The sequence below is a fragment of the Falco cherrug genome, chromosome 6 (assembly GCF_023634085.1).
Source record: "Falco cherrug isolate bFalChe1 chromosome 6, bFalChe1.pri, whole genome shotgun sequence".
Classification (NCBI taxonomy): domain Eukaryota; kingdom Metazoa; phylum Chordata; class Aves; order Falconiformes; family Falconidae; genus Falco; species Falco cherrug.
In genome coordinates, this window is record NC_073702.1 from 61,167,386 (window position 1) to 61,191,790 (window position 24,405).

Genomic DNA, 24,405 nt, shown 5'->3' on the forward strand with positions numbered 1-24,405 from the left:
ATGTATAATTACCAGTTCCACAGTTGGTTGTTTACGTTCTTTCAGCTTAATGCAAAAGACCGTGTATCTAGCAACTACTAATTATAAAAGGAAACAAATAACAGAATCTAAAATAGATAAGGGAAAACAATCTATTTCAAGAAAATAATCTTTTTTAAAAAAAGTAATCTTGCTTTTTTTTTTCCTGTGCATGTGATGTGCATGAGTGTGCTCAGATACCTATAACACGCATGTGCATGAACTCATGAACTGTGATGCTGGAGTTTCCATTCCAAATTGTTTTGTGCTCTGTATTATGCGGTAATACAGTAGGGATTATTTTATTACTGAATTTAATTGATAAAGGGACTTCATTGTGTAAATAAGTTTAAATTATTCTCTCTTGCTCATTTTGTGAGAATGTTATGTGTTCAAGGGGGAACCAAATCTTATTTGCAGTGCAGCAGTTTCTTTATTTCTAGTATATTAGCATATTTAAAATGTGTGCATGAACAACAATGCAAGTGATATTTGTGATCGGTGTCATTAAAATAGTGTGTATTTTTGTTCAGTTGCCAACCAGTCTTTGTGAGCACATGTCTACAAATATGATGCTGGCATCATATTTTTGAAAATTAACTTTACCACAGGAAAAGGATGCTAAAAGAGGACCTTCTACAGTCACGCTTTTCCAAGAAAACTTTTTATTCTTCCTGAAAACCTACAGCTGTTTATGAAATTTTATAGTAACTTTTCCAAAATATTATTTGCCCACCCTGTAATGTGGCTTCTGAACTGACTTGTCCATGCTGCTGATGCTCTCCAATGGAGTGGATGATCACAGATTCTATAGGGAATCTATTAAATCATGTCCTGAGTTACACTAATAATTGGTCCATAGAAAACAGTGTGTTCTTTACTGAATATTCCCTGCAATTTTTTTCCTCCTCACATTCTTGTGTAGTTGTGGGATAATTGTGTTGTGTTTTTTTTCTTTCTGTGAATTTAGCCCTCCTCAGACTGATGCTTCACCAGTGGCTTCACCAGATCCACAACGCCAGGAATGGTTTGCCCGATACTTCACGTTCTGAGAGATGATTTGTCTTTGTGGCACAGCGTGATGTGGACTGTTTATAGGAGCATGACCTTAAGTAAACCCTCATGTGAACAAGCTTTCCTGTAATTTGTCAAACACTGTGAATGAGAAAGTATTTGTCTCTCTGATTTGAAACTGCACTGTATTTCATGTTATATTTGTTGGAATCACTTGACATGGTACTAATATAATGTGTGTAATTATAATTATTATTTTTATTTAAAATGGAAGAATCTTTAAACTTTGTAATTACTACATAATAAATTTTGGTAGAACAAACATAATGCTTTCCCCCTTTTTCCTATAAATGTGTTTTCTTTGATTTCAGATAAGGCTTCTCCTCCAAAAATAACGTAATTGCATGGTTACTATAAATAAAATTTAAACTGTAGAAAGAAAAAGTATATATATTTCACTTTCTCTCCAATTTGGCCAGGATATGTTTAATGCATCCCAGTTCTATTTATGTTACTTTGTAGTTTAAAAACTTTTCTTTCTAACAATTAAAAGGAAGAAGGTGAAGTCAATCAAAACCGGTGTAGCTGCCAGCCTTCAGAGCAGAGTGATTTTTGACAAGAGGATGAAAAAAGCCACAAATGAGGAGCTGTTCACTGGGGAGGGGGGTTGACTCCTTACTTGTTCCTCATGAGACTTTGCCATCTAGTTATAATCAAATATTTTATCAAGGGATTTAAGCAGAAACTGTTCCCACAAGTTATGTATTTCTTTTATGAATATTAACAAAAACAAATGTTCAAAACATTTAGAACACTATACCAAGTACCTCTACATAAATCAATAATCTACATTTTGAGCATATAGTCCTGCTTTGGATAAAATTCATGTCTGAAATGAAAAAAAACACCATCAACCACCCAACTTTTTCCCATTTATACATACTACAGATACAGATCATTCATTAAAACTTAATTACCTTCCCTTGTCTACATTAACATTTTTTTCTTCTTCTGAAAGCGATACCTGAGAATGTTTTTTCAGCCAGTGAGCATAATTCTCCATCTACACCTTTTCTGATGCCAGTGTTGCTCGAGAAGTTTGCTGCAGCATATAGAAAACTAGAGCTTGTTGTCCTTTTTATATTTTTTCATTCAAAGATTACCACAAAGTAACTCACACCGGTAGTCTCAGGGAGAAAATTGTCTCTTTGTTTTATGAATGTATTTTTAAGCTGAATCTCTTATCTTTTAAAAGCAGGAAAAAAATGTTAAAGAGTTATTTGAATAAGGTTTTAGTTAGCATATACAAAGGTCCTGAACTTTAATATTTCATCTGAAGCCCTAACTACATCCTTTTTTCGCTATATGCACAAAGGTAAATACCCAGATGAATATACTTGCTAATTACAAGTTTTATATGTAGCATATGTATAAATGAAAAATTTGTATGTTTTCATATGAACAATACAAAATCTTCTAAATGAACATTTTAAAACTTCTATCTTATAATTCAGCTTGAAAACTCCACTGAAAGCTGTATTCTTGTGATGCTGCCATGGATTAAAGATGTACACAGCAGATTTTCTGTAGCTGGTGGACTCAACTGTAGGTATATGCAACTTTTTAATTTTAGAAGAAAGCCATATTGGGCAAAATGTCAGATTTCTTGGCTGTTACCCAAAATAAAATACACTAGCTCATTTTGTTATCATGTTCTAAAGTGAGTGTTGCGTATTTTTTCTTGCATGCTTTGCAAGGGCTCAGCCTTTTTCTCCCATCCTCTGCTTCCGTTGTACATTTTTACATATGGAATAACTAAACAGTAATCCAAAGAGCATAATATCTGCATTTACTTTGCCTTTTCAGTAAAAGGTGTGTCCATTGGTTTTTTGCTAGTAGACATTTGTCTTTTAGAAGGGAGAAGGAAGTTAAGAAGCACTCGGTTACCAGGTCTGCCACAGTGAACAGCTATTCCACTACTAAATCAGTCTCTTAAAAACAAAAAACAGCCATACAAAAAAAAGCCCAAAACCAACCAGAACAAACTAGGAAAAAAACTATTTTCTACCAAATGGCACTGAGTACTCTGTAAGACATATTCCTTAAAAAAGTTAGTATCTGGCATTTGGGATTAATAGACAAACTAGCATTATCACAATGCCATTGTGTTCCTGATCTTTGCAGTATCTGCTATTCTGGAAAAAGCTAGAGTCCAGTTGTGCAAAGAGTTCTGCAACGTCTCTGCTCACACATGTGCAGTCTTTCCTAGCTCAACAGACAACTCTGAGTGAGAAGGTACAGAATTAGCGTGAAGTTGCATAGTATTATTTACAAATTTACAACTACAAAAATCTTACGGCTCTCTGCACTCTTGACACATTAGATCTCATTATCAGCACTTAGTGTAACTAATTCCCCCAACCCTTTAGTTTTATTCAGAAAGAACAATAAAAGGTCGAAGAGCAAACAATAAAGAATGTAATGTTTCAATCCTTACTATGTTTTCCTATGGAAGGAGGAGGTAACAGGCTATACTGGATAACAGGGACAAAATGCAGAAGAATCCTGCATCTCATCAGTATGTCATCATAATAACCAGTCTTAAGGCCAGATTCGGCCCTTCAGTCTAGATTGCTCCATTTACTTCTGTGAGAAGAGTTCGAATGCCAGTGAATTTTCCAGGTGAGCAGAAACATGCTCTAGCTGACCCATCTGATACCATCTCACAGCACAAGGAACAACTGCGTCCCCAGAACTGCATGGCGCTTTCTCCGCAGTAGGAGTTGTACCCAGCAGGTATACTTTGGGGGGAAACCACCCCCAAATGTGTAAAAACCAAGCTGCAATCGGTGCCAATGTAGAAAAAGCTTTATCAGATTGACATCTCTCATCTGCATTTTTATTTAGTTACTTCAGCATCTGTGTACTCTATTTACCTGAGACTCCAAGGAAAATATTCGTCCTATGAGATGTACTGACAATAAATTATACGGGTCAATATTATAGAATTTTTAACATACTAATTTAGTCTAAATAAATTTTCAATTCTGTTTTTCCAATGATCTGTTATTTTTGAAGAAAAAAACTTTATTTTCTAACTGGTTTGAGTAGTTCTCCCTTTAACATGTACACATTTGAATTAAATGTCTTAGATTTGTAATCTTTGATCACTTTAAAGACGAAGAATATGTATGCTAAAACTGAAGAATGTAGAATATTTTGGGTGTGGGTTTTTGTTGGTTTTAGGCTATACTATCATCTTTTCTTCCTAAATGTTTTATGTATTGCTGCAAAAATCTTTGCTTTCATTCTTAAAGCAGAATATAATTTTTTCACTCTTGATGTAGGTAGTCTCTGGACCTAAACTTTCTTGACATTAGAAAACTCTCCACAAACGACCTCCTTTGATGAGCTGCATTCCAAAACTGAAAGCAGCAGTCTCTTGGGGAGTTGGAAATGCTTCCATTCCTGTAACTGAACTTGGAGGGATTCTGAGCAACAGCTGATGTTGCAGTACTTGCCTTTCTGGTGTGGCAGCTGGAAAAAACTGGGGTCCTTTCTTTTCTGTAAATTGTTAACACATACACTATTCCAGTAGTCATAGCTAGAAAATCCCAATATTACCTTTTGACTAATGGCCATTCACTTTTTTTCCAGTTTTAGTCTTACTCTGGAACTCTATTTAAAAACTATAGGACATAAGGAATTGGTAATGAGTATCAGGAAACTTCACTCATAATATTAGAAGTCAGACCTGACCATGATGCCAGAGAAATCCCTTGCTTGTTTAAGGTTTATTTTAAGCTATATGTGAATTTTGTTACATGGTCCCAGTGCTATCCACAGGTAAATTTCACTAATTCTGAATTGACAAAATTAAACCCCTAGTTTTCCTCCTTTGCTGTTATTTACGTCCCTTAGAAGGGAAATGAGTCACATCACTTAAGAAAAGAGCGATCTTCAACCTCCCCTTCAAGGGTGAAGCAGCCCACTTCTCTCTCGATTGCATGAAAACTGTAGAGCAACAACAAGTTTAAGTGCCTCAGATGCCTAAATTTGTGTGTGAGGAACCCTAGCTTGACTTGGATTTATTTTTTGTTACAGCAATGTTTGCAAAAAATGTATCAGCTTTGAAAGATACAACTTCCTTTCCTTACAGGTGCTGTGGTGCTTTTTTCCTGGCATGTTCAATGCAGTCCAATACAGTACCGTTACTGTTCGTCATAGGCAAATACTAAACCTTCTTCTACTGTAATGAAGGCGAATCCCTAATTTGTCATATTGTTGTTTAGCTACTTTTGCATGTTGGGCATCGTATCAGTTTTACTTATGTATACATTCCCTGGCAAAATCTTTCAATGGAAATATGACTCATTTCCATGTGCAATGAATTACAGAAATCAGCTTGCAGTTATAAAGCTAACTTACTTTGCAGAGTATTTTGGTCACATAAATAAGCATCCATTTCTTTAGATACGCTACAGTAATTGGAAGTACCTGTGGATAGTACTGGGATCATGTAACAAAACCAGGCAGTCAAGCTGAATGAGAACTTTTCCTCTTCGTCATGCCTGACCACTGAACTCAAGTTCATAATAGAACTTGTTATGGGACTTAACGTTGGGCTCTTTTACTGCAGAACTGCATTAATATTTATCATTCTGAAGCACATACACAATTAGATGACTCAAGCTTTGTTGACCGTACAAATTGCACTGCAAGTTCCTAGGTGGTGGGACAGACCTCGTTCACCTCGTAGGCGAACTACTGATCCACTCTGGAGTCCTGCATAGCCCTAAGGATGAGTTTATAAAATTGCCTGTTACTGAGGCAACTCAGTTATTTTCAGTTAAGCATGGTATAGAGGCCTGTTCACAATAAACAGCTGGCTGAACACAACAAAGAAGCTGCTGCCAGCAGCACTGATAGCAGTGTTGCTAGGGAACAGGAAGAGCCAAGCTTGAGATAATAAAAGCGTAATTCAATAATGACTACCAAAATCTGGCTTCATTATGACAGTGAGTACTCTTGGAAATTAACAGGTCTTCCATGTTTAACCTGACAGATGGATAGAAGAGTTTCGAGAGCAGCTGAGTCTTTACCTGGAACTATAGCTGTTTAACTTCAGTTACAGACCATCAGCGTGATGGCTGGGCACAAAGGAGAGCCAGCACACCTCAGGCTGTAAACACCACAGGCAGCCCAGGTGATGGATGGCAACTGACATGCCTTAGGGTAGAGACTGAAGCCCAAGTTTTAGGGTCAGGTGAACACCCAACCATATTCACACCACTTGGCCTACACCTTTACCTAACCTGTGGGATACACGAGCCCTTCTCAGCACGTGCACAGCCTTGCCAGCAGCGTCCCAGCTGCACGCTGAGCGGGATGTTACCAGCCACCCGGACCACAGCAATGGCGAGCAGAGCTTACACTTCCCTGGGACATTCCCTGACTGAGGGCACATGCAATGCTCTGTAAAATTGAAAAACAGAGGAGTTATTAGCCTTCATCTTTTTCTTCACAACCACACAACACTATCAGAAGTGACCTGAAATCAGAGTAATATCAGCTTATGTAAGAGAGCCCAGTCAAAGTGGAAAGCAGAGAAAACCAGGAAAGCATTGAGCCCAGGACAAGAGAGCTTTTCAGGCCGGTAACTGCCAACACTGTGCCCATCCACTTGTTCCAGACGATTACGTTTTCTTGTCCTGCTTTGCCCAACAATTTCAAAAGGGGCCCCTCATTTATTTTCAAATGGGCATAATATTTTTGATGACTTCTTTTTGAGCAAACATTTCTTTACTACTCAGCTATGCACATAAGTGTTACTAGTTATTATTAGATAATAATAAAATGATACATTAGTTTTACTCTTGTAGGAACCACTACCTTAATTCCATCCTTTACGCACCAATATCAGTTACTTGCTCTGTAGTTGTAATTAGCTGCTCCAGTTGCAGGCTACTGCATTCTTTTTCATCCTGTTGCTCTAGTTTAGGCTACAAAATGCACAGTCTGAGGAAGCACAGAGACATCTCCAGGAAATCAAAGATTACAGCTCTGCCATACTAGAAGCCAAGTTACTGTGCTGATCTAACAAATGTGTAGAAATAGCTGTCTCGTTGTTAGAAAAAAGCAGGCGGGTTTTGTACCTTGCAAGACAGCACCATAAACTGACTGAAGCTGACACTGAAAGCATATCACAGAGACAGGGCTGGCCCGACCCTCCACCCAGGATAACCTTTACCAGGAACAGTTTTGAATTTTCACCTTCATATATTAGGTGCAGATCTCAGCAGTGCTTTTACAGCCACATGCATTCAATTTGCTAGAATAAGACCACTTTATAAAGCAAAATGGTTTTTGCTTCTAGAAACATAAAGGGGTTAAAAAATTTCCTCTTTATAACTGCCTGAAGCAGTCTTAGACTATTGAAAACACCGTTTCCTTCAGGTGATAATTTAAGCAACATCTACAAATACTACAAAAAGCTTGTATTTGCAAACAATGCAGGACAGAGAACTGAAGTTCTACCCACTGATTTACCAGACAAGAGTCATATGCTGGAATCCTCTTCTAATAGCTTGTGGAGTAGCAATTCAGAGAAATGTGATTTGCGATTTAAAGCACCAGCAGTTCCATTCCACCCAAGATTTTTGCCCAAACAGTTCAAGACTCTTCCCTTCTCTGCTGGCCGAACGTTCCTGCGATCAACTCATGGATGAAAAGAGAGTTAATATAGTGAACTGCTGTGAAGTAACTGCTGTAGCTTTCTTATTCATTAAGATCACATATTTAAAAATTATTGGGAAAAATACATTAGGCATTCAAGTTTAATTAACTTAGTTTAATTAAGACAGGTAAGGCAGTTTCTTTACATACTGAAACCATACATCATAACTTGAAAATAAGGGATCTAAAGGATATTTTTCTGCTTAAAAAGCATTGATTTTCCCCTCCAACAACTCCAAAATTTTGTACATTTCTTCCGATATCTTTGTATAATACAACTATTGGCACAGTTCTGATACCTTGGTGATAGTATGGTATACTTTTTGGTTAAGATCTTACATAGGCAGTGATTTTTTTATCTGATTGCATATCAATAATTCATCATTAATACAAGCCAGCAGTGGGGGGTCCTCAGAACGACAAGCTCAGTAGATAAGTCTTAAGATCCTTCAACACTTAAGTGGACATTAAGTTATTCTCTGGGATATCACAGGACTTGAAGAGATAGATGAAAAAGATATTAAAATACATTATCAGTGATACTGAGAAAATAGATGTAGTAATTTAGAAGACAGTCTGCTTACACTGAACTCAATGGGGCAGAATTCCACACACAGGCACAGCGCTTGTTGGAAGAGCACAAACACACTGTAAAGAGGAAAGACACAGGTGTACTGCTGGAGAAACTGGGATCTAGTTTCACTCCTTATGCTGGAAATCAATTTTGAAACAGAATTAACTGTTTAAACGAGAAAATATTTCAAATAGTTAAAGCATGTCACTGGGCTGCAATACACGCTCAGAGAAAAGAACTACAGAAACAAAACTATTCAACACACTATAAATCTGGGGAAAAGTGAAAGCTTTAGGTTGGGGTCCTCAAGCTTTTTAACCAGGGGGCCGGCGCGCGGATGCAGTGGCAGGCAGCCATCTGCGGCTGCTTGGTTTCCCCCCCAACCCCGGGGGGGGGGGGGGGGGGGGGGGCGGGGGCGGGGGGGTCTGTAAATACCGGGGGCCGGATTGAGGACCCTGGGGGGCCGTATCCAGCCCGCGGGCCGTAGTTTGAGGAGCCCTGCTTTAGAGCCTCCCGCAAGCCCTATTTTCTGGCTGTATGAAAACCCCCGCCCTCCACTTGCAATCCTCCCGTGTTGTACACGGGGACACAGTAACATTTAGGCAAACAGCGTGCAGCACCCTTGAACCAAGAACTCGTCGGTGTATCTTCTGTTCCCGAGGCAGCGCAGCCGGGCACCCAGGGCGCGCCCCCCTCTCCCCGCAGGGAGCCGGGCCCGCCGCCCCCAGCTGCGCCTGGGAGGAGCGGCCCTCCGGCAGCCGCGGCGGCCCTGCGGCCCCACACCGCCGCTGAGGCGCCCGACGGCAGCGCCACCCTCAACCCCCGCCCGGGCCCGAGCCCGCGGGCTGACGGCTCCCCGGCCGCTCCCCGCCCCGCTCGGGAGCCGCCGGGCCCGGGGCGGCGCGGAGGGGGCGGGGACGGGATGGCTTCTCCTGCCGGGTGAGGGAGCTGCGGCGGCGGCCCGGCTGCAGGTACCGAGGGAGAGCGAGGCGGCCGCGGAACGCTGCCCGCCTCCGCCCGGCGGGTACGGGGGTGGCCCCGCACACACGCTCCGGCGGGGCCTGCGGAGCGGGCGCTGGAAGCGCACCCGCAGCCCCAGCTGCCCGGAAGCGAAGCGGTACAGGACTCGCCTGGGGCAGCTCCCCGCTGGCTGGCGGCCGAGGCACCGCGTTGCCGGCCCGGGCCACCCCCGTCTCGCCGCGCAGCGCCGCGCCCGCCCGCGTTCAAAACTTGCCGTGCCAGCGGCGGCGGGAGGCCCGTCTCCGCGCTGCGGAGAGCTCCGCGCTTGCCGCCGCCTAGGGTGGCGTGAGGCGGGACCAACTGCTGCTGCCTCCCCTCATCCCCCGCCAAAACTTCCACTTTCTGGCCTTTACGGAGGATGGAGAGAAGCCCCGCCCGCTCCCTGCCACCCTGCCTGCCCGGGCGGCGTGAGCAGCGCGGCACCGGGACACGGCTCAGTGACTGAGTGACTGATGGGAGGCGGGGCGGGGCTGATTGGCTGGCGGGAGGCGGGGCGGGGCTGGCTGACTGGCTGGCGGGAGGCGAGGCGGGGTGGGGCGGGGCTGGCTGACTGGCTGACGGGAGACGGGGCGGGGCTGATTGGCTGGCGGGAGGCGGGGCGGGACTGGCTGACTGGCTGACAGGAGACGGGGCGGGGCTGATTGGCTGGCGGGGCCGGGCGGTTGGTTGGCGGGAGACGTCCGCGACAGGCGGCGGGAGCGCGGGGCCGCCATCCCGCCGGGCGGCCGGCAGGCCGGGGCGTCTTGTAACCTGGTGCCGTGGCCCAAGTCCATTTGCCGCGCCCTCGCCAGCCCCGCCCTACGCGTTGCCTGGCTCTGCCATGGGCTTTCCTGAGTGAAAAATAAGTTTTCTGACAGGCGTGTGCAGTACCGGAAAACCTCATGCTGTAACCAACCCCTTTACCTCACCTGCCTGCACATAGACACAACATGGTGCTGAGCACGGATCAGGTGAACCTCATCGGACAGGTGTTTGAGTCCTATGTGCTGGAGCACCACAGGGATGACATCCTGGGCATCCTGAGGGAGGCCGACAGCGAGGCACACTATGCCGTTGTCGTCGACGCCTTGACACTCTTTGAGACCAACATGGAGATCGGGGAGTATTTCAATGCCTTCCCCAGTGAGGTCCTCCCCATTTTCGACAGCGCACTGCGCCGGGCTGCCCTGGCAGCGCTGCAGGCTGCCACGGCCCTCCCGCAGCTCAGCATGAAGCAGAACCTCCACGCCAGGGTCTCAGGTGAGTGGCGGGGTGGGGGTGGCAGCCAGGCGCCCTGCAGACATCTCCCAGTCAGCACTGCCGCATTTCTTCCCTCTGCAACAAACTACTGGGGCATCATGGGAAGGAGCAGGTTCAATTCTTGCATTTTTAGTGTTTGAACTGGTAGCAGATGGCTAGTGTTTATTAAACAGAACAGAAAACGGAATTGTGTAGACCAACCTGGAAAAAAAAGCTGTGGCCATCCCTGACAGTGATTGTGCAATAGTTGGCATTAGTTGCTGGATCAGGACTTACACCCAAGCAAAAAGACTCCTCAAATCAGCAGCAGCTCTCGTGTTATTTCTCTTCTAGCCAGAGGGTCTAAAGAAAAAAAAAAAGTTTTAGAGTAAGATACATAGTTTCTAGATTTCCTTGCAGGTTGACTTTCTTCTTGCTGTGTCAGTTAACTCATGGTCTTGTTCCAGCCATGTCCTAGAAGAGGCAAAATCTAAATTTTATCTTGTAACAACTTCATCTGAAATTGTCAAATGTTATGCTTAACTAATTTTTATAAAAGTATTTTTTTAAAAAATGGAATGAACTGTTGGAAGGCATGATAGTTAATAGAGAGGTTTGTCCTTTTTTCACTGCAAGTTGTTAGGCCATTGTTCCTTATTATTAGGAAGTTTTTAGTAGCTTGGAGGTGTGGTAGGTGTGGAGTGCAAGTTTAGGGGTTAAAAAGCCTGTTTTGCCTGTTGTAGGGAACTGGATCAGTGGTGACACGGTCCCTTCTGATCATTTCTGATTGTAACTATTTGGAGCAATAGTCTGCAAATCCAGGAACTGGTGACCTCTGTTTTTCTCCCCTGCCCCATGCTGGAGTGCTATATGATCATTCAGGCTTTTGGCAGCTTGAACTTGGAAGAATCATAGTTCTTGAATAGGCCTGTGTTTTGTCCCAGTAAGTAAGTTTCATTAAGAATATTGTCATTAAAAGACGTACCTCAGAAATATAATTAGCCTGTGGCTCTCATAATGCTATTCTCTCAAGGTTTGTAGGGAAAAAAAAAAAAAAAAAAAGAAAAAGGCTTGCTGTCTATTCAGGTGTTAAGGAGCTTGTACACAACTGCTGAGTATGTGATGTAAAAGGATGGCCTCAGTGCTGTAATAAAATTTGAAATGTTGAGCATTTCCCTGTACCTATAAAAGAAGGAGTGATTTTAAACTTTCCCCCTAGTGTTCTAGGATGCATTTGCATCATTCAGGCCTTCAGTATGAAAACAGAGTTATTTTTTCTCCAAGTATGATTATTTCATAAGCTACAGGGAAGTATTTGGAGTACAGCAAGGGGCAGATGGTCGCTGCATGAATGGTGGTGTCTTTAAGACATTCCTGCTCCTATTATCAGCCTGTTGCTGGAGCTGACCATTCCTCTCACAGTGATGTTTTGTCTGAATATTCTTTCATCAACTTCAGGCAAAATTAGCCATGTTTGATCACATAGTTTTAATAACTGATAAAAGCAAGTCTGACTGATCATTGATGGAAGTAGGCAGCAGACTCACAAATCAGTCCATCATTGAACTGGAGGGAAACTGATGAAGAACAAGGGGTGGTTATCCTGGTGTGGTCCAGCTGGATCAAAAGAACATCTGCCCATGTAGTTTGGTTTATGTCCTGTACAACCAAAAGGCTGGCTGCTGAAGGAAAAAAGCAATGAGCTAAATGATCTGTAGGCTTTTTTCCACCCAAATTTTCCAATGATAATGTTACCTTTTAAGTGGATGCGGGGTTCTGATTACCTTCAGGATTCTCACCTCGGAGTGTCACTTCCCATTCTCACATCAAATGGGAATGCAGAGAAGGTGGTGCACTTTTCTTGGTGGGAGCGGCAGGTGACTACCTGGCACGGCGCCAAGGGGATCTGCATGCCAGACTTGGACTGAAGTGAGGAACAAGAGTTTTTGCCTATGATAGGTATAAGAATGCAATCTTAGCACACTCATACCCATACAGACAGGGCATCTAGGAGTTCAAAGGATTCAGGAATTGAGAACGTGCAGTGTTTAATAATGGATGATTACCCTGGGTTCACTGAAGAAAGTAAAAGATGAAGTACTTTATCTGAATTTTAGCATTGTAGGAATTTGATTGTATAACTTATCCTTTTGCAACAAATTCATTAAAACATTTTTCCTTCCTTACCATTTAGCCTGAGCACCACTGTGTCTGTTTCTGATGGCTGAGCTGCTTCTAATAGTAGAGTTTTACACACTGTTACTAATAGAGTGAAGCTGATTCAAAGAGGCAGATAGTTAGTTTGTCAAGCGGTCTAATATAATCAGAATGAAGGTGCTTTTTCCTCCATCCAGACTCTTGTCTCTTCAGTATTCACAGAGATGATCATATCATACATCCTGACAACAGTGCTGCAGCTCTCTCTAGTGTAAGATGTATTTTGCAAAGGTTGTTGAGTTGCACCGATACTGAGCTGGGAAAAAAAGATGCCAGAACAGTTGGAAAAGTAATGGATTTTATCTGGTTTTTTTGGCCGGAGCTGAATAGAAATGCAAACCTGTGGGAGAAAAAGAATTTTCAACAGGTTTGGTAGAATATGTAAACAGTTTCATTACAGCCAATCAGAAAAAATTGTTTGTAGTTCTGCATAACAATTTATTACTTTTCCAGATTATTTGATTCCTTTCTACTTTACTTTTTTCTTTCAGCTTTTAAAATTAGCTTAACATTTAAAAATACTTTCTTTAAGCAAAAGATCAAACCCTTTGCTTAAAAGGGCCAAAATAGAATGTTTCAGTATGTCTGAAATGAAGCATTTGATTTGAAGACACTGAAATAAATATATGATGTCTTTTTTTTTTTAGCAGCCAAAGCTACTAAGAAGATTTGACCTAAATGCACAGTCAGTTTTGGTCCCCTTAGAAACATCATTTTCCAGCAGATTTATTATTTTACATATCTGTTTTCTAGCTCTGTTTTGGAAGTAAAGCTAAGAAATTATTTTGAAAGCAGGTAATTTCTTTTAAATTGATAATTATTAGTATCTTGTAGTTCATACGCTAACTACTGAAGAGGCATTATTTTGGTGCTGTCCTCAGGTGTGCATTTCAGAGACCATTTATTTTTATAAAGACTTTGTAGGCTGTTAAGGTAGATTAGCCTTCCTGAGGATTTCAGCTGCTGTGGTGCTAAATGATGGCTATGTGGGTGAACAGCGGAGCAGGATCAGTACACCTCAGAACTGGCCATTGAGGTGAAATTCAAGAAGAGAAAGTGGAAAGTGTGCTTTCATTATTCACTTGAATGTGCAAGTGAATTTGCTGTGGTTGTGTTCATAACCCCTTTATATTCTTTTTATACCATCTTCCTTGTGCTTGAGGTTTACTGGCGTGCCATGTGGATTTAAGGTCAAATGCTCACAGGCTATGAATTTTAAATTTGCTTAGACTTGAGAATTGACACAAGATTAGGAGTTACGTTTGTTTAACTGTGGGAATAACATTGAACCACAATTAAGTAGCATAAGTAAAATATTGTAATCCAGACAAATCAGTTGTAGAATAAATGGCATTAGCGAAAAAAGAATTTAAATTAATAACTAGATCTGAGAACTTTGGGATCTGTTTCCACAAATGGAAACTGTTCATGACTATTCAGCCCTTGACAGGAGTAGGAAAGTAAAATGGCAACGTTTTCTGTTAGTGCTCAGCATCTGATGATTTTCACTATCTGAGGCCAGTGAATGAGATTTATGGCACAACAGATGGATTGTTGAATCACATTTATGAAACAGTAATAACAATGGCTACTGTTAATACGCCTGGTATTTTTTCTAGTCTTTCTGTTTAACTACATTGTATGTCCATGTTTTATACACATAGCCTTATGCTGCACATATTTTTGTTTAACAGGTTTGCCTGTTTGCCCAGAGCTGACTCGAGAGCACATTCCTAAAACCAGGGATGTGGGTCACTTTTTGTCTGTTACTGGGACTGTCATACGTACCAGTTTGGTGAAAGTTTTGGAGTTTGAACGGAGTTATATCTGCAATAAGTGCAAGCACGTGTTTGTCGTCCAGGCTGACTTTGAACAGTACTACTCATTCTGTCGTCCATCAGCCTGTCTTAACGAAGAGGGCTGCAACTCAACCAAGTTCACATGTCTCTCTGGAACTAGCTCTTCTCCTACCTGCTGCAGAGACTATCAAGAAATCAAAATTCAGGAACAGGTAAAAACAAAAAAAAAGATGGAGAAAATGGGGAAGGTATTAAGGTATAGATGTCTCAGCTTAATTTCTTGCTGAAATAAGGTAACTGCTAATTTTAGTGAGACTGTTCACGCTTATATCACAGTTAAGTTTATCCCATTTGTATTGGTAAGTTTTACAAGCTAAGTTGAAAAGTTTTACAGATTCTACTGTTGTTTAAAACAAATACCTGAGAAGACTAAAAGAAGCCATACAGCATTTTCGTCAGAGATCTCCGGTCAAAGAGTTAAAAATTCAGGCATATGTTGACTAGACTTCTATTATTAGGTAACTCCATTCAATATCGTACAGAACACTCTGGCTCAGTGCATAGATGAAATCTCCGTGTTGAAGCCTTACAACAGCAGTGTGCCTTGTTTTGCTAAGTGCCTACTGTATGTGATGCTGATACTCAACACTGCTTTTGAGGATTAAAGCTAGCCCAGTGGTGGCCAAGGCCAGCTGTAGCGGTGCAGTATGGTCAATACATGGTGTCTGCAGTTGTCTGTTCCGTTCAGCCAATATTGAATTTGACAGTTACTGAATATGTGTTCCTTATTTTTCTGAAGGTGGCCCTTGGTGGAAGTACAGCTAAGCTAGAGGACTAAGAAACAATTGGGCATCTTTTTGCAGTAGCACATAACTGAGACAAAACTGACACAGGAAAATCTACATTGTACGAAAATTGAGAATAAGTAGGGTATATTGCAGGCAATACTTCTGTGCTTATATATATATGTTCACCGTCTTTTTCATAAATATTTTCTAAGACATCTTCAGTTGTTTCAGGGTTTTGATTTTATAAATTAAGAGGATAGTGGTGCCAATCTACAGGCAAGATGTGTGAAAACAGAAATTAAGCTCTTAAAAGTTCAGAACAGCAAAAAAGTAAGGGAATAAAACTGTTTCTAGGAAATAAGCCCCATGTTCACATTATATCATGATAGTTTCTGACATGGTTTCTGTAACATTTTTTTGTTCTGTTGTGTGACACGCAGATCTCTATGATAGGAAGGATTTTCAGCAGCATGGGCTTATTAAGCACGGTAAAGTTAAACCTGGAATGAATTTCACTTATGTTTCATACTGAGCTCTGCAAGTAACTATGTATGTGCCACCAGTACTGACAATGATGTGAACTGCATGTGGCCATTTAGATAATACACAAGGGTGAATTGACCTTCCAAGGCATTAGATCGTGAATAAATCTAGAATTCTAGCATGTATGACCTGTGCTGCAGAATGAAAAGGTACTTCTGATTGTTATTCTTGTGCAGTGAATATTCTAAAAATTACTGCAAGCTTTAAGTGTAAATGGAAAGGTTGCTGGTTGGAAATAGACTGACAAGATTGCATAGACTTTGCCCCAGAGAAAATAAAAAGAATTACAGGAGTTACTGGCATATTTGTCAATATACATTTCTCTGTTTGTGTGGGATTTATTTTTTCCTGTTGTTGATTTAATCCTTGACACCTAGGCGTAAACTTATATCTCAACCTGTCAAATTATGGTTAAATACCAGAAAAATATAGAGAATAATCTTTCAGTGTATACTTCACTGAAGGGCTATCTAACCCACGGGCATGCTTCAGTACCCAAAGTAAACTTTGCATATTGAAGAAGTATCAAAAAATATCTCAAATTATTAAAAAAAACCCCAAACAGACAGCTCTTTCAAGTGACCCCTTTCAGTGAGCTTTCTTCAGCAAGATGTTGAAATCACTCAGCACCTCCTAGGATTGAGCACCTTCAGCTAATTTAATACCCAGTCCCATTTCCATTAATATGATCATTAAACTTCCATTATTAAATTCATGGCAGCAGTGGCATGCTTACTGTGTAAGTTTTGTGAGAAAAAGCAAGGACTGACCTCAGTTCCAGGAAAAGAATATAGGTCCTTAAGCCAGAGCAGCTATAAAATGGTATTTGAAAGGTGCTTCTGTTCTTAAGAAGTGTTTTTCCTTCCTGTCTCCTAGGTTCAAAGACTGTCTGTTGGAAGCATCCCTCGTTGCATGGTGGTTGTTCTGGAAGATGATTTAGTTGACAGTTGCAAGTCTGGTGAGGATACAGCATGTATCACATACGTTTGTACCAGAAGTATTTTTATTTTTCCATTTGAGATGAACCTTTGCCAAGTAGGCTGTCAGTGCTGAGGGCTTGTTGAATGGGATATGTTTATCTGTCATGTTGTTGTTTCGGCTTGGACATTAGAATGGCAGTCGAAGACTATTCTGGAAAGTGTCATACATCCCAATGTTACATCTTGACTGTTTGACAGATCAGTTTCAATAATTAATATGTTGTGACATACAGAAAGTATCTTAAATCTAGTTAGTGTGGGAACATCAAATCTCTTGAGAAAATTGGTCCACGCTATCGTGTGGTGCACCTTTGTAGGTTTGGAGAGCTAGGTAACCTGACGTCCTGTCTAAGGAGTGCTGCAGGAAAAGGCTACTTGGCATTCAAAAATGAAGCGAACTGGCAGGAATATGTATAAAGAATGGACTAAAAATCCCCACATAGGCACATCCCCACAGGAAATTAATTTCTGGTTCATAGTTTCTCAGAAAAACACTATGGCCAGAATGTTAATGAGTGATTCTGGAATCCATATCAAAAGTTACCAGAAGTCAAATAAGTTTTGACTGAATTTTTTATATAATAAGTTGTCATGGTTTAACCCCAGCTGGCAACTAAGTCCCACACAGCCACTCGCTCATTCTTGCCTGATGGGATGGAGGAGAGAACTGGAAGAGTTAAAATGAGAAAACTCATGGGTTGAGATAAAGGTAAAGCAAAAGCCATGCAACCAAGCAAAGCAAAACAAGAAATTCATTCACTGCTTCCCACCAGCAAGCAGGTGTTCAGCCATCTCCAGGAAAGCAGGGCTTTGTCATGTGTAATGGTTACTTGGGAAGACAAATGCCATCACTCTGAATGTGCCCCCTTGCCTTCTTCCCCCAGCTTTATATGCAAGTTGGTCAGTTGGGGTCAGCTGTCCGAGCTCTTTCCCCTCCCAACTACTTGTGCACCCCCAGCCTCCTCGCTGGTGGGGTGGGGTGAGAAGCAAAAGAGGCCTCGGCTCAGTGCAAGCACCGCTCAGCAATAGCTAAAACATCCCTGTGTTATCAGCACTGTTTTCATCACAAATCCAAAACACAGCCTCATACTAGATACTATGAAGAAAATTAACTCTACCTTAGCCAAAACCAGTACATAAATCTAATTGAAAGAAGAGCTTCTACAGTTTACCATTAACTCCTCATGTCTAAAAGAGGAAAGAAGCAGAGGGATACCTTTGAAGAATTCACCTACCTTAAAGCAGAAGTAGAAAGACATAGCAACTACCTGCCATAGATATAAGCAATCTATCCAATGTTTGTTTTAGACTTCCAGTAACTGCAGGAGATTTGATTTTTGTTGTTGGAGTTTTTAACCTTATTAACTGTAACACAGGCTCTCAATTGCATTATTATGCATTACAGCTGACTGACATGTCTGCTACCTCAAGTCAGATGTTATTTTACTAATTTTTGTTATTAACTCTAGGAGATGACATCACAGTGTATGGAGTTGTAATGCAGAGGTGGAAGCCTTTCCACGAGGGTGCACGCTGTGACTTGGAGCTTGTTTTGAAAGCCAACTATGTTAGAGTAAACAATGAGCAGCTATCAGGAGTTGTAATTGATGAAGAAGTCCGCAAGGAATTTGAAGACTTCTGGGAAAGACATAGGAATGATCCCTTAGCAGGTTAGTAGTTGAAAGTTTTTAAGTAGGACACATGATCGGATAAAAACAAAATGAGGACTGAACGCATTTTTCCCCCATTACCCTATCCCACCATCCATTCATCCATTTTTTTTACAGTACAGGAGTATGGAATTTTTACTTCACTATTTACTTCACTGGGAAAAAAAGTACCAAATGTACTGCATTGATCTTCCTTCTTTTGAGCTTTCTAGTCAAGTGTTTTGTGGAACATTTATTAACAAGAAATGAGAAATAATGTGAGTATCATGGGGAAAAAGAAAAGTGTTTTATAATCAAGAAAGAAGAAGCATACCTCTTAGAAGAAATAGTGTGCAAAAGATTGCTTTTAGTCTACATAGCTGTTGACTCTGGGGCGAGAGATCTAACTCACTATCTCTGCATGCCAAATTAAGCTGTGAATCTCTACCACAGAGCTTAGCGCATCTCATCTTTAACCTGACTCTTGGATGCCTACACCCTTGACTTAGGTGCTGTGGAGCCTCCTATCAATTATGGAGAGAATCTCCCAATTCACAGTGGCTTCCAGAAGAGCCAGAGTGTTTAGTCCATTGGCTCTTAAACTTGCCATGGTCTGCAGTCAACCACCTAGGAATTAGCAGGAGTTGTGTCTGGAACTGTGTCCCTCTACATAATGAGTGCCTTCTCCAGAACCGCGTGGAAGCTCAATGGACTCTTTAGGATCTCTGTCACTGAGCTGTCTCAGGCTTTTAGAACCCCGAAAAGGGCTTGGTCTTTCTTTTTGAAAGACAAGCAGGTGGGAGTGTTCCCCATGTCAGCTTAAAAATTAGTGCACTCATATAAGAAATTGCAGATATTGTCAATGACAAAGATTCTTCAGAACTGCATTTCCTGGGAAGCAATTTAACGGCTAGCCTCCTGCTGTTTGGATTGAGAAAATTTCTTACCACCCTGGTTAGAACTGTTCAGAAAGTAATTCAGAAACCTCTTTGAAGGTCCCATTTAATCTTTCATTCTCAGAACAATTTTTGTAAGCCTGCAGAAAACGATGTGGTTTTATGCATTATTACCCATTGAGAATAAATAAATTAATAGGAAGTGGCTACAAGAAAATTGAGGTGGGAATTAGAAGCAGCACTGTGACTGCCCAAGATGACTGTTTCAGGCTGTTCATCTGAATTTGAGTTGAAATTGAGGGCAGAGATCAAATTTGGCTAAGGGGTCTAAGGTGTAGGCCATTTCACAACAGGATGTGTATACATTTAGTCTTTTTCAATAGATAATGATAGTTACTACTGCATTTTAAGTCAGTCAATTCCTTATGCTGGGTATTTGGTGTCCTGAGAAATTCTGCCATGGTAGGCCTCTGAGAGAACTTACAGGTGACTTTATTTGTTCTGGATACTATCTAGGAAGAAGCAGAACTGCTGAGCTGCTCAACACTGACAAGTCAAATGAATCTGAAGTCAGACAGAGGCAACTGTGGAGTTAAATCTTGCATTAAGCTATGGCTGACCAAAGTTTTTAAAATTTCAGTTTTGGACAAAGACGTGTTAATTCCTTCAGAAGACCTCCACAAGAGACATATATGCCTCAAGTCATCTGTTAGGTGCCTACATATTTTTCCAGTACCATGAACTTGCATCTAAATTTAAAACATGACATTAAGAACTCAAAATTAGTCACTCTGTTTTATTCTCTAGCAATGGGAGTAATGTATGAATTAAACCTATGTGCTATTAGTGTCAGTATCTCAAATAACAGAATTAATTATGTTACACATCTTCCAAGATGACAGCATTATCATAGCAGATTGAAATACTGTTGCTGAAAAGAGACTATGGTAGGGAGGAGGCGAAGAACCTTTGACACAGAAGGGTCAAAGGCAAAGGAGATTCATGATAGTGATGAGAAAATAAGCTGTGCTCTGGGTACACACACAGATTTAGGGCAAAATACGTAGTGTTAGAATTTTTCTTAGTTTTCTTAAATGTACAATACACCAGTTTTTAAGAGGGTATTTTGAAGTCTGGAAACTTTTAAGTTGTATTCTTCATAGCCTTTACACCTGTATTTGTGAAACGAAAGAGTTTGTGTGATGGCATTTTGTTAGTGCCTTTTTTTGTCATATCCAGACCATACATTCCTTAAATTGCAACAGGATTGGCTTTGTTGCTTGTGACCATGGAAGACTTAACTTCTTTATAATGAAGGAAGTTTGGATCAAACAACTATTTTGGGTCTCATTTAAAAAATAAAATAATTAAATAAAAAAAAAAATCCTCCCTGACTTGGTCCTGTCATTCAGGAAGCAGACCCAAATTATTTGTGAGTGTACATAGGACTGTGAACATAGGACAATTGTTTGTCAGTGTACATAGGAGTCCAGGGGAAATGAAGTTTTACTCTTAGGGCAGTGCTGAGTGCCATTTTTTGCTCCTGTTCTAGGGAGGAATGAAATTTTGTCTAGCTTATGTCCTCAAGTTTTTGGATTGTACCTGGTGAAGTTGGCTGTAGCCATGGTGCTTGCTGGTGGTGTGCAGAGGACTGATGCTTCTGGAACTCGAATCAGAGGTTAGTATTGTTTCTAATAGTATCACATTCTTTCTAACAGTTGTTACCATTCCTGTCTTCACCTACATCCCTTCCCCCTCCAAAATCAAACCAGTAAAGTTTTGGCAACTTAATCATCCCATTTTCTTGAAAAAGAGCAATTTTTTATTAATGCTAAGTATTCTTCTAGAATCTCAGACAAATAAAATGGGTGTCTAGACTTCCTTTTTTTGTTTTAATTTTTCCCAAATAAAACCCAGTAAAAGCAGGCATTCAGGATTCCATTAGGTAGAATATTAAAGGCAGTTGTTTTAGATAAAACATAAATTCCCTTTTTATTATATAAGTGGTGTTTTGAAGTGATTTCTAGTAGAATATTCCCAGCAGTATTTGGCATCAAAGGATAGAATATTAATGTTTCCTTCATGTGGATCACTATAGTACATTGAAAGGAAAAATTAAAGGATTCATTTTACTTCCTTATGCCAGACTTTTCCATCTGTGATTGTCAGCACATCTCACTTAGTTCTGTTACTGTAAGTTATCTGCCTGCTGATTCTCCTTCTGTTGTTATTAGATGGCAAATATGCCATGTGCCAGGTGGTACGCAGGTCATAATCTATGTAGGTCATAATAATTTTAAAATAGTATGTCTCTATATACAAATACAGGATTTTCTTCATGCTCCAGCAGCTAAATAAAGTTGCAGACTCTATAGTTGAAGTTGCATTAATATTTTGTAGAAAACAATGAAATAATTGTAGAGCACTTCACTGAGATTGTACTAGACAAATTATTTACTTAGGTAATTTCATTGTTTAGAAATTACTAAATTGTGTAACTGTTAACAATGTAACAGAATTAGTTAAGAAAAAGAAGTTGCTGATTTCATTAGTCTTTTTTGCGTAATTTAACTGACTGAAGAGTGGTATGATAACTAAAACCTGGTATGCTTTTGTTTCGTGTTCAACAGTGAGTTGAGTCTGAAAAATGAGTAAAACGTAAGAACTCATGTTACAGGAAGTATGTTGAATATCTGCAAATACTTTTAAAATATTTCATTGTAAATATTTGGTTTGGGTGCAGCAATATGACTAGATGCTTTTATTAAACAATGTATTTATCACAATAAATACTGCAGTCTTAAACAGAATTATATATTGTAATATATATGTAGTGCTAAATGTTAGGTGAATAATAAGTATTTAATTCTGAGCATTTTGTGTATATCTTTCTCTGTATATGAACCGTCTACTCCTACATCAACATTCTGCCTCAAGGTGAATCACATCTTTTGTTGGTTGGAGACCCAGGTACGGGGAAATCTCAGTTTCTCAAGTATGCAGTAAAGATTATGCCACGCTCTGTGCTTACTGCAGGAATTGGATCTACAAGTGCAGGTATGTGCTGCTTCAGCTGGAGCACTTTACTTTTTTCATTCAAGTATGTTTATATAGAGGCTGTCTACATTTATGAACATATGTGCTCAGGCTGTATGAGCACAGTGCAAGCAAAGAACTGCTGTGGAGGCCTGTAAGGCCTGACATGATTCTCTGCAGAAGGGCGGTCCTGCCCCTTCTTCTGCATCGGTGGAGCAGTGTGATGAGCTCTTAATAGGGAACCTTACAAGCCTCATCCAGAGGCACTTCTCACTGCTTTGCTAGCAGAGGAAAGTCTGGACTTGTATTTTTAGTGTTCTTCCCAGCTATGACAAATCTGACATCTTTCCAGAGCTCACACTGTGATGGGCTAACATCATTTGGTTTCTTCTGAACAGATACTCTCTTCTGTTCTTTTAGATGTTTTGGCTGGGTGCCAGTTTGATTTCTGCTTACTTTCTGGAAGTTCACCCTTGTGCTGAGGAATTATTTCTGACTCATAAAGATGGTTTCAAGATGGTTTCAGAGAGCAAGCTTTTTCTTTTTTTTTTCTTTTTTTTTTTGTTGTTGTTAAATTTAAGTATGTCCCAGACAGTTCTGAATGCCAGGTATCTTTACAAACTCTTCTGGGGACAATGTGCAGGGTCAGATTACCTCTGCAAATGACTTTATTTGAGCAAGTGACTATATTACTAGTACATTCAAAATCACAAAATAATTAGGGACAAACACCACTGTCTCAGCTAGCTTGAGTAACTTAACGTTTCTCATATAGTGCTGCTTTTCATTTTATGTCTGGGAAACAGCATTATTTATACATGGGAAAATCAGAGAATAAATCCTTCCTAGTTCCATAGCTGTGTGTACATGTGTATACTGGGTCTTCCATAGCTGTGGAAGTGGAATGTGATGTTGAACATATATTTGTGTGCAGGGAGCTTGTTATAAAACACATATGCTTCTCGTTTCCATTCAAACTGTTGACAAATAGGTCTGGAGAGAAGCCAGAGAACATTTTGGCTCAGCACAACCTTTTATCTGCCTTTTGTTCTGTGTTAAGAACTGAGAAGAGGCTGGATAATTTAAGTTTTGCTAGGGGACTGACAGTGACCTGGAGGGAAATTTTGCCATGCATTTCAATGTGACTTCGCCCATTTTTGTCAGTAGTAATCTCCCTGTGTCAGCTGCTCTTAGCTTCTGATGTTGCTCTTGCCTTCTCCACCATGCCTCTGTCCTGTGCTTCATTTTCCATACCAGCTCAGCCATGATAGCTAGGTTCAGAGACATTTCCCTGAAAACCAGTATTACAGTTTACAAGCTTACTGTGGTATGTGCGCCATACAATCAGCTGTAATGATGTGTGGAGGTGGAGTTTCATTTTGTGAAAGGATTGTCTTGGGTCTTTATATCATCTACATTTCACTTAAATATTCCTTATATTTTTAAAAAACCCTCCCTCTCCCAGCACCTGCCTCCCTCCCCAAATCTGACAGCAGGTGCACCAAATTTCCACCTTGAAATTCTTTAGGACCCTTATCACAAGTGAAACTTGAGTTCTTAGCAAGGTATCTTACTACCCCTAGTTTAATCTCAGGGAGCCTTTCCATGGCTACAACTGCTGGGCTAAAGCATTCATTTCTAGCCCAGGGGTCTGGATGTAGGGTTTTTTTTCTTTGCCTTCCCTGTGTAAGGAGTGTCTTATTTACGTTTATGTTTGTAACTGTACCTAACATTGATGTGGTCAACTTGTTCTTTCTGCAGAAGCTCCAGATGATGAGTTTAGAGAACTATTTAATTGTTTTACTTCCCTTGTCATAACTGCACACTTCAAATTACCAGTTTCTGCTTTCTCATTAGAGGAGAGTCCTCATGCACATTTTTCCCTCCAGTGTAGAGCGACTAAATCCATAAGTTCCAC

The 24,405-nt window shown here is 40.6% G+C and overlaps 2 protein-coding genes across 9 annotated transcripts in view; both read left to right on the plus strand.

Moving 5' to 3' along the window:
* The window catches only part of FAM184A (family with sequence similarity 184 member A), a 77,223-nt gene extending 74,542 nt beyond the window's left edge, over nt 1-2,681 (plus strand). For 2 of the 7 annotated variants that reach the window (XR_008732725.1, XM_055713444.1), the window contains one exon: nt 989-2,681. Coding sequence is in view for 6 of the 7 variants with exons in the window: in XM_055713444.1 (XP_055569419.1) it covers nt 989-1,003 (15 nt within the window). In the remaining variant the exon portion in view is untranslated. The remainder of the gene's footprint in view (nt 1-988) is intronic. The other 5 variants (XM_055713445.1, XM_055713443.1, XM_055713441.1 and 2 more) reach the window with 4 other exon arrangements.
* A 6,514-nt stretch (nt 2,682-9,195) lies between these two features.
* Nucleotides 9,196-24,405, plus strand: part of MCM9 (minichromosome maintenance 9 homologous recombination repair factor) — a 51,169-nt gene continuing 35,959 nt past the window's right edge. Inside the window, exons 1-7 of one of the 2 annotated variants that reach the window (XM_055713439.1) lie at nt 9,196-9,312; nt 10,219-10,600; nt 14,491-14,807; nt 16,803-16,884; nt 18,376-18,576; nt 21,004-21,129; nt 22,389-22,508. In XM_055713439.1, coding sequence (XP_055569414.1) covers nt 10,291-10,600; nt 14,491-14,807; nt 16,803-16,884; nt 18,376-18,576; nt 21,004-21,129; nt 22,389-22,508 — 1,156 coding nt within the window. In that variant the 5' untranslated portion in view covers nt 9,196-9,312; nt 10,219-10,290. Of the gene's footprint in view, nt 9,313-10,050; nt 10,601-14,490; nt 14,808-16,802; nt 16,885-18,375; nt 18,577-21,003; nt 21,130-22,388; nt 22,509-24,405 lie in introns of those variants that run through there. The other variant, XM_005445733.3, reaches the window with a different exon arrangement.